We start from the raw sequence: 13,984 nt of genomic DNA on the forward strand, positions 1-13,984 counted from the left end.
GACAAGGAGGACACGGGGACAAAAACGGGCACAGGCTGACACATGGGGAAGAAAAACGGGGACCCAGGAAGACACATGGGGGGCACATGGGGGGCACAGGAGGACATGGAAGGACACAAGAAATAAAGGGGGTACAAAAGAGGTGCACAATAATTGGAGGGAAAACATCCACAAGACGCCCCTGCACTACAGATGTACCAAGTGTAGCAGATTTTTTTCCCCCTGGTTTTTGCCCTCTAAACCTAGGTGCGTCTTATAATCCAGAGCATCTTATATTTCCAAAAAGACAGGTTCTGGAATCTCGAGGATAACATGGAAAGGACCAGGGGTGTTTTGCAGGATCTGTGCTGCGTGGGCACTCCAGCCAGGATCAGGATTTAGCCAGGGCGATCAGACTTACCCCCTTTTTTCCCCACTAGGGGGATGTCCTGCTGGGGGGGGGGTCTGATCGCCGCCAGCTTGCTGTGCTTTGCGGGGGGCTCTTCAAAGCCCCCCTCCGCAGCGTTTTCGGCGCTCCCTGCCTTCCCGTCCCTCCCTCTCCCTCCATGGGCTGCGCAGGACGGATATCCGTCCTGCGCATTGAAGGATAGGCTTCAGCCTATCATATGCCGGCGATCCCCGGCCAATCAGAGGCCGGGGATCGCCGATCTATGTCACGGCGCTGCTGTGCAGCAGCGCCGTATGATGTAAACAGCGGGGATTTCTTCCCCGCGTGTTTACATTTTGCCGGCGAGCCGCGATCGACGGCTCTCCGGCTGTTCACGGAGACACCCTCCGTGAACTGACATGGAAAGGACGCTCGAGCGGCCGTTTCCATGGGAAACCACTTAAGACCTGCCGACGCCTATGGGCGTTAGCTGGTCCTTAAGTGGTTTTAATGTCCAGTCTTGGGGTTTGGATATTAAGAGTGTAGCAGTACAATATATCTTTTTCTAGTCCAACACTGGACACAACAAGAGCAACACCTTCTTTTTCCCACTGCCTGGCCTTGATTAGTTTATGAAACATACAGTAAAAAAAATCCTTCTATATACCTAAAATCCTGGTTAAAGGAAAGCTGAAAAAAGGGAAATATGTGAGGAGCCATTGCTTATTTCCATTTCAAAATTCTACTTACGGTATCTGCCTCTAATACTGTATATTCTAAAAACTGAAACTGTCCCAGAATGAGTATACAGTTCAGGAGTTCTGACTCATCTAGCTGCTTATTTGCAACAAGGTTAAAATCTAAAAAAAAAAGGACAATACTCACACTAATGGTATTTCTAAAATGTGCAACACAGTTCCGTTGTACCTATGGCAGTGGTATGCTGGGGGAGGGGGGGAGTATTTACATTTGTGCATAGTGGGGTTGTGACTCTAGTATAAGCTGAGACTCCCACTTTCAGGCCACCTTTTTGGTCCCAAAATCTCGGCTTATACTTGAGTGAATACGGTAGTCCAGGAGATGCGAGTACAGCTTCTCCCGGACTATATCTCATGGCATGCATCGCGGTGTGCGAGTGACCCCTGCTGGCAATAACGGGTGAAGCTGCGGTGGGTGTGAGAAGATGGAGGGGCCAGAGGAACAGCACTCCATAGGTAAGTAATGGTGTCTCGATTTTCCCGCACCTCCAGCAGCACACACCATTATGAACCTTCTTCCTTATAGCGAGTTTTGCTTCTTAAAAATTCAATAACCGCTTTTTTATAAATATGGTGGGACAAATGATGAAAATCACACTTTGATAACTAGGCCTCTGATTAGTTTTAGGTGTAATAAAGTTGTAAATCCCCAATACCTGAAAGGAAAGGGTTTTTGACTTTGATGGAGGTTTCCGGGACAATCAGACTGTTCAGGTTGACCAGGGAACGGGCGGCCGGTTCCAAGAAGAGCTCTGGAGTTTTGGGGCGAGGCTTGGCGCTGGGATCTGGGAGGGGTTCTTCAGCTTTTAACTCTGGACTGTCTATCGCTGGTTTTGTGATGGTGGGGAGGAAGTCTCCAAGGAAGTCCAGCTCTGAAAACAAAAGATGGATTATTATTTTTTAGACAGCAGCATCTCGAACAGAATGTAAAGATAAGTAAAAATAAAAAGGGACAGTAGGAAATAATACAATATAGGATAGGTTGCAGCAATAATCCTGCTACTTTTTCTTTAGCTTTTAAACACAAAATAAAACTGGGATTCCAAATAAAAGTGCTATTTCAGAGTAGGGGAATAGATACAACTGTTTATTTCATGTCGCAATGCGAGTTTCCCAGAAAAACTAAAGTGACAATTTCAAAACATTCAATAAAAATGTGTTTTGCTACTTTTTTTTAATCACCCATACAGTTATATTTGCTTTTGTGCACAAGTAATATTGTCTCTCTAAAAAATAACAAGTACAGTTTATCTGCTCTGAAAGCTGCCTTTGCATTTTACTGCATAGCTGCTGTGTTTATATATTATAATGTATCCAATGATCACTTCTCAGCTTTCTCTGGTTCTACAGTGTGTGCAGCTCAGTGTCAGCTGGCTGTATACTAATTGCAACAACAAAGGATTGTAAACAAAAGATAATGTTATCACATCTTTGGATGTGGCCAGAAGCTTAAAGGCGTGTACACATGCCGGATTCCTGCCATTGACGCCTGCGGGGCGGCCGTTCTGCCGACAGTTTGCTAGTGTGTACAGTCTGTCGGCAGGCTGATAAGGCTGGTTTTGTCAGAGATCCCCCGTCGTTTGCAGGAATCCAGCGTGTGCACGGGGTCTTAAAGAGAGTCTGAAGCGAGAATAAATCTCGCTTTAGACCTCATAGATAGCAGGGGCATGTGTGCCCCTGCTAAAACGCCGCTATCCCGCAGCTTAACGGGGGTCCCTGATCCCCCAAATCCCCTCCGTACAGCGGGGGAGCGCTTCCGCATTGGGGCAGGGCTAACCGCCGCAGCCCTGCCTCCCGCGCGTCTATCAGACGCGTACCTCCGCCTCTCCCCCGCCCCTCTCAGTCTTCCTTCACTGAGAGGGGCGGGGGAGAGGCGGCGACGCGTTGAGAGGCAGGGCTGCAGCCGTTAGCCCTGCCTCCAGGAAAAGCAAAATTTACGACCAAGTTGGTAGTTGATTTTGCAGGGGGGGGGGGGGGGGTTGGGGGTGAAGGGACCCCCGTTTAGCCGCGGGATAGCGGAGTTTTAGCAGGGGCACACATGCCCCTGCTAACTATGATCTCTGAAGCGAGATTTATTCTCGCTTCAGAGTCTCTTTAAGGGGCTTTCCACTGAATAACAAATGTGTTTTAACTGTTTTGAATGCTGTTCTGCTACTATTTTTTTTCGTAGTAGTAGATTTTGTACTGTAAATAACCTTTTACAACAAAGAGGAAATGCTGGGTTTCGTACTACTTTAAGGGCCATTTTAAAAAAAACACATCTGTATAACTACGTCAGAGACATAAATGCGCCTTTTGGGACAGGGATTGGCGGTATGTGACCAGTTCAGTGTCCTCTCCAAGCCCTGCGGAGGTCTGTCAGCACCACATAAATGAATACAATAAATACATCAATCAGTATGCTGGCTTGCTATAAAATGATCACAGGTCTGAGAAGGTGATGGACCATGCTTGGACTGTGTGACTACCCTAAGGCATGTCTTCTGGGCAGCTGTTCCATAAATATGTAGGCTTGACCCAGCCGACCCTATGTGTTCTTGTATCTGTATTAACGTCATTGTTCTCCAATACTTGACACACATCTGTTCCCGGGAGCTTCGACACCTGGCCTTGGTGTTCCTGACTGATTCCAGGAGATTTTCTAAAGTTATGAAATTTATTTCAGGGATAAGTCAAAATCTAGACCAGTAACTGGCAGAAACAATGCAAGGTACGTCTTCCTGCTGCTCTGTCACTCTCTTTTCATGGGAAGGAGGGGAGCAAGATTCTGAGGAACATAGCTGCTCAATAATTCTAGTATATAGATGGTAATATTGGTTAGAGACAGATGTATGACTCCTTTCACACTGGCATAAAAAACGTTCCGCTTCCGCAACGGACCACATCAGAACAAACATGAACGGGGATCCTATGTCAAAAAATAGGATCCAATCATATCAGTCCGTTTATAACGCATGTGTTTGGTGCATCTCAACGAGCAAGGATGGGTCACATGCAGTTTATCCAGACACAATGGAGTAGTGGACTTTCACCGATTAGTGCACTGGACCAATGAAACGCCTCCTTGGCAGGAACGATTCAATTGGTCTATTGCAAACCAATAGGAACCTGTGATACTTCTGCCGGGGCTCTGAGATTGGTATATAATAGAGTTTCCAGCATGCAGGGACGCAAATGGACGGCAGCAGCAGAGGGGGAACACTGTGAGCAGATAGCGAACGGATCGGAAAACTGAACAACTCATGCACAATGTGGCTCATGCAAAATCAATGTTGAAGCCAAGTATCATCTGAGGCTTCTGAGCTATAGAAAGATCAGGGGTACTTAAGGTGTCTGAAGTATGAGGCTAACTAGGATAGGGTTAGTCCTAAGCTACGTACTCCAGTCACAATTTTTTAAGCAATTTTTCCCGCAACCAGTGATTTTATTTCACGATGCGCGATCACTTCCACAAATTCATGATGTGGATATATGTGCGCAATTAAACAAGCATCATTTTGCGTTCAGTTCGGATCAGATCTTCAAGATCCCCGATGACTTCCACCCAAAGTGCCACGATCGTTTGAACTCTTGTTTGCGCCCGGCGTGTCCCATCTTGTGTTCACCATCGGTAGGAAGATGGATCGGGGAATGCTCTTTTGTCAGATCACATCGCTGTGGGTTCCCCGATCCATCTTCCAGTAGGTACGAGCCTTAAGTGTGTTGGTGAGGGTGGGGAAGATATCAAGTGAAGATAGGGTTAAAGTGCGTGTATAAAATAGAGGCGCTATGAAAAAAGGGGACAGGATTGTAAGGCTTGGTGGTGTATTCTCCACAGTCAGCATGCAACGCATGAGCTGGCGTGGAGGAGGTACACACACTAGCACCAGGAAACAGGCTATCACTAGTATAGTGGAGGGGAGGACTGACTCCAATAGGAGATTGTGGCGCACAGAGCCGGTGCAGATCTGACAGCCACAAACAATGCTTTCGTTATAACGTCTCAGCGCAAAGTAGCGCTGAGCGCACAAACCAGAACTGAGGAGATCAGGACAGGTAGACAGAATGAACGCTTGCTAGCTAGCGGCTACTTAGCGACAGCAAGCGTCCAAAACCAGACAGACTGGAATGAGGCAGCCAATGCGCTGCGGCGATGGCGTGCCTCACAAAGACAGGACAGGACAGTCAGGAAATAGCAGGATCGAGATAGATGAACGTAACACAGATAAATATACAATAAGTATGTTTTCCTAGCGTATTACAATTACAGCTATCAATGAAACTATTTGTAACTTCTGACTAACATATGTATATATCGGCAATGAACCGATATATGACATAAGCAGGAACGCTGACTAGGACTGGAGTAATACAGGGAACAGGACTCAGAAGGATTCGCTATCTCTTCGCAGAGATGAACGCAATCCACAAACAGTAACAGGACAGGATTCAGAAGGATTCGTTATCTCTTCGCAGAGATGAACGCAATCCACAAACAGTAACAGAACAGGATTCAGAAGGATTCGTTATCTCTTCGCAGAGATGAACGCAATCCACAAACAGTAACAGAACAGGATTCAGAAGGATTCGTTATCTCTTCGCAGAGATGAACGCAATCCACAAACAGAACCAGGAGCAGGGTAACTACCTCAGCACGGGTGGTCACGGTACGCGCAACCTACCAAAACGTGCTGGAAAGCTGACTAACTGCACACAGGATATAAACAGTTCGTGTACGTATACATCAGCGACACTGATGTATCAACGTAACACAAATACAAGGAAAATAATAAACGTGCTGGTATGCATATATATTGGCAATGAACCAATATATGATGCAAAGACCAGCAAAGTATCTTTATAACAAGAAACACGATCGGGGGCTAAAGCGACAGCAAGACTGGCTTACACTGAAGCTATGAAAACCCAAGGAAACCCTGCAGGAAGCAGATCTTTATACTGAGGTCATCCAATGGGAGCAGACATGCAGATTCCCACACAGGTGAATGATAATCAGTCACAAGCTGACAGCAGGGAAAGACAGACAAAGCTATGCAGCTTGCATGGAAATAGATCAGAACTGCCTGAGCTGCAGCACTACTACTTCCAGCAATAGCTGCTGCAGCAGCGATCATTACAGTACCCCCGCCCTTAAAAGCGGATTCCAGACGCTTTTCAAAACTGAAATTCCCAACAAAACAGTCTGACTGATAATTCATGATGACCGGGACAGCCCGGCAAGACCGAATTCCAGAATCAGTCCCCACAAGACTGGACCCATCAGAACCAGAACCTACAGAACCATGCCCATCAGTACTACAAGCCCCAGTGTGACACCCATCAGAACCATGATTTCCAGAAGAAAGCCCTCCGAAATTCCCTGAGCGATACCCACCGCCTTCCAGGAACCGTTCAGAAACGCCAAAGCCTTTGCAATGCCCACCGGTACTGTCTTTACCAACACAAAACCCACTGTTGAACCAGTCCAAGGCACCAGGACAAGTTTTCTCAGAGACCTCCCAGAACACCTTGAAGCTCCAAAGAGATCCCCATAGGTCAGAATGCCCCTTAGGCTCACATGGAGAACTATCAAGAACCCCTATGGAACCTAGGGCAATTCCCGAGTCAGGGCCACAAGGACAAACATCAATATCAGGGCTTTCAGGGACCAGAACCATCTCTGGGCATGCAGGCAGACTGGCAACATCAGAACGTGTTCCCACTAAGGAAGCATCAGAGCACGCTAACACCTTAGACACACTTGGGCATTCTGGCACACAAAGAACATCTGGGCACACCGGCACAAGAGAAACCTCTGGGCATGTCAAGGAACTGTGAGCCTCAGGGTCAGCCAAGACAGGACCAAAACCAGGACTGGCCAAAAAAAAATCATCATGACTAAACTTCGCAACTACTGGACTTTTACACGAGAATGCTGGATCAGACTTAGATGTCGCTGATTCCAGCAAAGTCAGTAACAAATCAGATTCAGGGGCACTAACAAGACAGGACAAATCTTCTGATGTATGCACTGAACCAGATAGGGACTCCACAACTACCTCTGGACTGGACAGAGACTCATTTAATACACTGGATTGGAGCTCATGAGGCGCTGCAGAACAAGTCAGTATTGCAGCAGCCCCCACTGGACTAGGCAAAACTGAGGAATTCCCTGGACAGGAAGGGGACTCTGGAACCTCTGCCACAGCGGCCAGAGAACCAGAATCTTTCAGGATACAGGGCTGGGTTTCAGGAACACTTATCAGACCGGACTGAAATTATGAGATTTCTATTATTTTGACCAGAGAATCAGAATTATCCATGTTACAGGGCAAGACTTCTGAAACATTCAGAGGACAGGGCTGGAGTTCCTCGGCTGTTACAACACTGGAGAGGGACTCAACATTGGTTAAATCAGACTGTGTACAGGGCAAGGTATCTAACACACTTGCTGACGAGGACAATATTTCAATGGCTTCTGCTTTGCTGGGCAGAAATTCATCAAGTTTTATTAGAGCAGACTGTAATTCCAAAACAGCTGCTAGACAAGTGAATATTACTGCAACACCAACTGAGGTAAGCAGTGCCTCAGACCCTTCTGCTAGAGGGTTTGAAATATCCAAAGTACTGGGTGAAGCATAAGACTCTGCGACCACAGCTTCACTGGACAGGATCACTGAACAGTCCATATTGCAGGGCAAAACCATGGAAGCACCTGCTGGACAGCATAATGATTCTGTGACCTGAGTTTCATTGGAGAGATCTACTGCACAATTCATGGTACAGGGCAAATTTATTGGAACATTTTCTGAACAAGGTAATAATTCTGCGATTTCAGGTTCACAGAGCAGATGCTCTGAGCTATTCACGAAACTAGAGCGAGGTGTAGAAACAGGAAGATCAAGACACAATGTTTGCGCATCTGAATCACCATTCATTTGTAAAATTGGAAAATTCAGATGCTGGGGTTCTGAGGTGTCTAGACAGGATTGCTGGGACTCGGAAACTGATGTAGTGCATCTATTGGCATCTGCTGGATCAGACAGGAGTTGAACTTTATTAACACAGGTAATTTCTGCAGAAGTGTTTGCAGAGACAGGCAAGATTTTTCTGGTGTCTGTTTCACTGAACAAAGAGTTATGAGTACTGGCTAGGCTGGACTCGGAAGTCAGCAGGACCTCTGGATTCTCTGCTGAGAAATTTGCACAGGGCAAGGTTAAGAATGTATCAGTGGCTTCTGTTTTACTGGTAAGTAACACTGAGTTATCCATGGTACAGGGTGGAATTGCAGGAACTTCAATTTCACACAAAAAGAGCTCCGAATCACCTGCTGAATCAGCCAAAGGTGCTGAAGCAGGCGGGTCAGAACGCCAAATTTGCAAATTCGGAGTCACATAAAAATCATCCAAAATCAGTTCCCACACATCAATCAATGGAGCCACAAAGTCATACCCACACACACCAGTTTTTATTAGGTTATAGGCAGACTTAATGCATGCATTCAATACTAATTCACTTTTTGCACTGTAAAATTGACAAAATGAACTTGAATCATTCTTCCATTCATTGACCAGAGCTTCCATCTCTCCTTTCTCAAATGGAGGATTCCAAGCATACTTAACAGGCAGATCATGGTTTGCAGATATGATTGTAGCAGGGACATATATTAGGTTAATTAGCAGGTGATTGGCAGATTCCTTATTCCTAAGAATCTCCAATACCTGTAGCAAGTGCTGAACTGTAGTGTATGCAAACTTTCCTTGCTTCACAAATAAGTTGATTTGTTCAATACTCTGTAATATCTCCTCATAATCATACTCAGATAATTCTTTTAAACAAAAATCTTTATTTTCCCTAGCCAGGGAGGAAAGTTCATTAGTAGTTTCATAAGTCCATTTAACTCCCCTGAAAGACAATTGCATTTCATTATCTGTTAATGGCAGAATCTCATTATAGGTCTCAGTCGCTAAGGATAACAACTCTGCAGATCGGACACGTTTCTTAGAACGTTTGCGTTTGGCCTTAGACCCTGCTGTTTTCCCTGCTGTTCTTGGTGATTTATTCAAGGCTGCAGGAAAATTATCAGTAACACCTTCTGCTTGCTGAACATTTTTGCAAGCAATTGAAGGAGTAGCTGATTGACCTGCTGCCAGGAGTTCATTAAGAGGAAAAGGCAATGGATCTATGCGCAACCAGTTATGGATCACAAACGCTAGAAATTCCAGCGGTCTCTCTTTCAAATCGGAATGATTGAGAACATCAAATGCCCACTGGAATAATTCCCCTTTAAACAAAATATAACTTAGTTGGAGTGCCCAGGTTGAAACAGGAGTCGCTTGGAGATCAGGATTGGCCAGGAACCTGGCACATTCAGAGAAAAACTCATTTTCTGTTTCAGAGCTAAGTTCTTCAAATTTCTTAAAGGAACAGGAACCATAATTAACAGTGTCATACTTTCTGGGAATCCCCCCCACAATGGGGATTGGTAATGGGGTTTTCATAATGTAAGGCTTGGTGGTGTATTCTCCACAGTCAGCATGCAACGCATGAGCTGGCGTGGAGGAGGTACACACACTAGCACCAGGAAACAGGCTATCCCTAGTATAGTGGAGGGGAGGACTGACTCCAATAGGAGATTGTGGCGCACAGAGCCGGTGCAGATCTGACAGCCACAAACAATGCTTTCGTTATAACGTCTCAGCGCAAAGTAGCGCTGAGCGCACAAACCAGAACTGAGGAGATCAGGACAGGTAGACAGAATGAACGCTTGCTAGCTAGCGGCTACTTAGCGACAGCAAGCGTCCAAAACCAGACAGACTGGAATGAGGCAGCCAATGCGTTGCGGCGATGGCGTGCCTCACAAAGACAGGACAGGACAGTCAGGAAATAGCAGGATCGAGATAGATGAACGTAACACAGATAAATATACAATAAGTATGTTTTCCTAGCGTATTACAATTACAGCTATCAATGAAACTATTTGTAACTTCTGACTAACATATGTATATATCGGCAATGAACCGATATATGACATAAGCAGGAACGCTGACTAGGACTGGAGTAATACAGGGAACAGGACTCAGAAGGATTCGCTATCTCTTCGCAGAGATGAACGCAATCCACAAACAGTAACAGGACAGGATTCAGAAGGATTCGTTATCTCTTCGCAGAGATGAACGCAATCCACAAACAGTAACAGAACAGGATTCAGAAGGATTCGTTATCTCTTCGCAGAGATGAACGCAATCCACAAACAGTAACAGAACAGGATTCAGAAGGATTCGTTATCTCTTCGCAGAGATGAACGCAATCCACAAACAGAACCAGGAGCAGGGTAACTACCTCAGCACGGGTGGTCACGGTACGCGCAACCTACCAAAACGTGCTGGAAAGCTGACTAACTGCACACAGGATATAAACAGTTCGTGTACGTATACATCAGCGACACTGATGTATCAACGTAACACAAATACAAGGAAAATAATAAACGTGCTGGTATGCATATATATTGGCAATGAACCAATATATGATGCAAAGACCAGCAAAGTATCTTTATAACAAGAAACACGATCGGGGGCTAAAGCGACAGCAAGACTGGCTTACACTGAAGCTATGAAAACCCAAGGAAACCCTGCAGGAAGCAGATCTTTATACTGAGGTCATCCAATGGGAGCAGACATGCAGATTCCCACACAGGTGAATGATAATCAGTCACAAGCTGACAGCAGGGAAAGACAGACAAAGCTATGCAGCTTGCATGGAAATAGATCAGAACTGCCTGAGCTGCAGCACTACTACTTCCAGCAATAGCTGCTGCAGCAGCGATCATTACAAGGATACAGCCGAATTCCTTATTTTACGATAATAAGTATAAAAATATTGGTTTACAAATACATTTCGGTTTAAATTATAACTTTGTTTAAAACTCATTTTTGACGATTGCTGTTATTCCAGAGACACATAGTTTATGTTTAACCGTGTTTACGTCTGTTACTGTAAAAATACATGTAAAGTATAAATGAAATGGTACAAAACATTAGTTGTAATCTTAATCATATATTTTTTAATTTCAGAAAAATTTTAGTGGCTGTTTTTTTTTAAGTGTAATATAACAACTTTTGCCTCAATCTAATGGTATTTTAGTGTTACTGATTTAGGTGATTGAAAAAATAGAGTTAAAGTTTGTCTTTTTACTAGTAAACCAAACCCTACTCTCACACAGAACCTTCCTTCTACCTATCCCTAACCCTTAGACTCCCCTGGTGGTGCCTAACCCTAAGACCCCCATAGGTGGTGCCTAACCCTAAGAGCCCCCTGGTGGTACCTAACCCTAAGACCCCCCTGGTGGTACCTAACCCTAGGACCCCTGGTGGTGCCTAACCCTAAGAACCCTCCTGATGGTGCATAACCTTAAGACCCCCTGTTGGGGCCTAACCCAAAGACCCCCCCCCCAGGTGGTGCCTAACCCTAAGAGCCCTGGTGGTGCCTAACCCTAAGACCCCTCCTGATGGTGCATAACCTTAAGACCCCCTGTTGGGGCCTAACCCTAAGAGCCCTGTTGGGGCCTAACCCTAAGACCTCCCTGGTGGTGCCTAACCCTAAGACCCCCTTGGTGGTGCCTAACCCTAAGACCCCGAAATTAAAATCTCAAAAAGATTGTAAAAATAATAAAAAAGTTGAATTACATGTCAAAATGATAATGAACATAATTATAATTCTAAAAAAGACCCCCGAAATTGAAAATGTTAAAAAGAATGTAACATTGATAAAAAAGTAAAATTACATGTCAAAACGATAATTAACATAATTATAATTCTAAAAACGAAAGTAAAATTGATTAAAAAAAAGTACAATGTCAGAATACTGAAAAGTGAAAATAATAATTTAAAAAATGATAATTGTGAAAATGAATTTTATAACGATATTTTCTTTTTTAGTATTGTAAAAAATGATAAATAACAAGAGGCGCGAAACAGTTTAACGGGCGCCTGATTCGTCCAGTTTTGCAGCCAATAGTCGATATTTAACATTAAAGTCAATAGTGGAGCCTGATTTGTCTACTTCTCATATGTGCCCGATTTTCCTGCTTCCGTTAAAGTGGGATGAAACTGAAAATTACATTTTTGCTCTAAACATTAAACACAGTAGCAAACAAATATGAAACAGTATAAGACCGGCCTAATGTCATTTGAAGGCAAATTTACACCTCGCTGAAGCTAATTGATAATGGCCTCAATTCGCTAAGCTTATCTTCTGTCTTTAATAACAATTCTAGAGTTGTTACCATGGTGATAAGGCATGTCGTATTCAGAAAACATTTGACCTCAGGCAAACCTAAAGTTAACTCTTCTGGGTAAAGATCTCTAAAGTTAACTTTTCAGTCCTTAAAATTACTCCAAAATTCTAAAGTTAAAGACAGGCTGTTAATTAACTGTGTGTGAAAATAACTACAGAGGAGTTAACGTAAAGACTGAAGAGATCAGATAACTCTCTCACTGTGAAAACTTATGTATGTTTTCTCTTGCCTTATTATCTCCAGCATGATCTTAGTGAATTGAGGCCAACGTTTCAGAACAAATTACTAAATGGACTTTTAATTAATTAGTTACTGACGAAATCCAGAAGATGCCACTCCAGTGCGGAAAAATTATCAACCTCTCTCTGATCGGAATCAGTGCGATTGATTGTTTTCAGACACACTGTATACCGGTTCTCAATATACTTCAGCTGGAAATCTATTGAGAAATGATCGGACTGCAGCATTCCACTCTGAGATGCAGCTCAACACCATAGCCCATCTATTGGCTACAGCTCCTGCCCCGCCCCAATTTTCCTTCCTGTCTGATTGATACTTCTGATCGATTTTAGTCCAAAATCAATTAGAATTTCAATTTATCAGACATGTTGTGTAAGAGGGTTGAATGGGAAAATCAATGTATGTATGATCTGCCTTAACCACCTTAGCGGTATGGACGAGCTCAGCTCGTCCATTACCGCCAGAGGGTGCCGCTCAGGCCCTGCTGGGCCGATTTTGTTCAAATAAAAAGCAGCACACGCAGCCGGCACTTTGCCAGCCGCGTGTGCTGCCTAATCGCCGCCGCTCTGCGGCGATCCGCCGCGAGCAGCGGCGAAAGAGGGTCCCCCCAGCCGCCCGAGCCCTGCGCAGCCGAAACAAATAGTTCCGGCCAGCGCTAAGGGCTGGATCGGAGGCGGCTGACGTCAGGACGTCGGCTGACGTCCATGACGTCACTCCGCTCGTCGCCATGGCGACGAGGAAAGCCAAACAAGGAAGGCTGCTCATTGCAGCCTTCCTTGTTACTTATGCTTGCCAGAGGCGATCGGAAGAACGCCTCCGGAGCGCCCTCTAGTGGGCTTTCATGCAGCCAACTTTCAGTTGGCTGCATAAAATAGTTTTTTTTTAATTAAAAAAAAACCCTCCCGCAGCCGCCCTGGCGATCTCAATAGAACGCCAGGGTGGTTAAGGTGGCCACACACTATACAATATTTTTTAAATATCTGTTCAATTCAAGAATTGCAATCAATTTCTGTGACTAATTGTAATATTTCAAAAATCTGACCAATGTACCACACACCTATGTTACATTTTTCCCCAATTATGATAAAAATAATTGGAAACTCTGAGAAAATTGCTTGGGTGTGTATATTAATAAACTGGCAACCTACCACATACCATTCAATTTTCATAAAAATTGATCAGAAAAATCCAGCACTCCCAATCAACTGTTATCGAATAAAAACGGGAAATCCGATCGTATTTCTTGCTCGAATGAAAAAAAAGCTTTCGATTTTTCGGGAAATCCAATCTTATTTATCGACTTGCTGTAAAATCGGATCATTTTATTGTATCGTGTATGGCCAC

At 44.5% G+C, this 13,984-nt stretch overlaps 1 protein-coding gene across 2 annotated transcripts in view; it reads right to left on the reverse strand.

Moving 5' to 3' along the window:
- The window catches only part of LOC137541225 (epsin-3-like), a 64,478-nt gene that overhangs the window by 2,549 nt on the left and 47,945 nt on the right, over positions 1 to 13,984 (reverse strand). For both annotated transcript variants that reach the window (XM_068262413.1, XM_068262414.1), the window contains exon 9: positions 1,782 to 1,997. In XM_068262413.1, coding sequence (XP_068118514.1) covers positions 1,782 to 1,997 — 216 coding nt within the window. The remainder of the gene's footprint in view (positions 1 to 1,781; positions 1,998 to 13,984) is intronic.

Source organism: Hyperolius riggenbachi, chromosome 12, assembly GCF_040937935.1.
Source record: "Hyperolius riggenbachi isolate aHypRig1 chromosome 12, aHypRig1.pri, whole genome shotgun sequence".
Taxonomy (NCBI): domain Eukaryota; kingdom Metazoa; phylum Chordata; class Amphibia; order Anura; family Hyperoliidae; genus Hyperolius; species Hyperolius riggenbachi.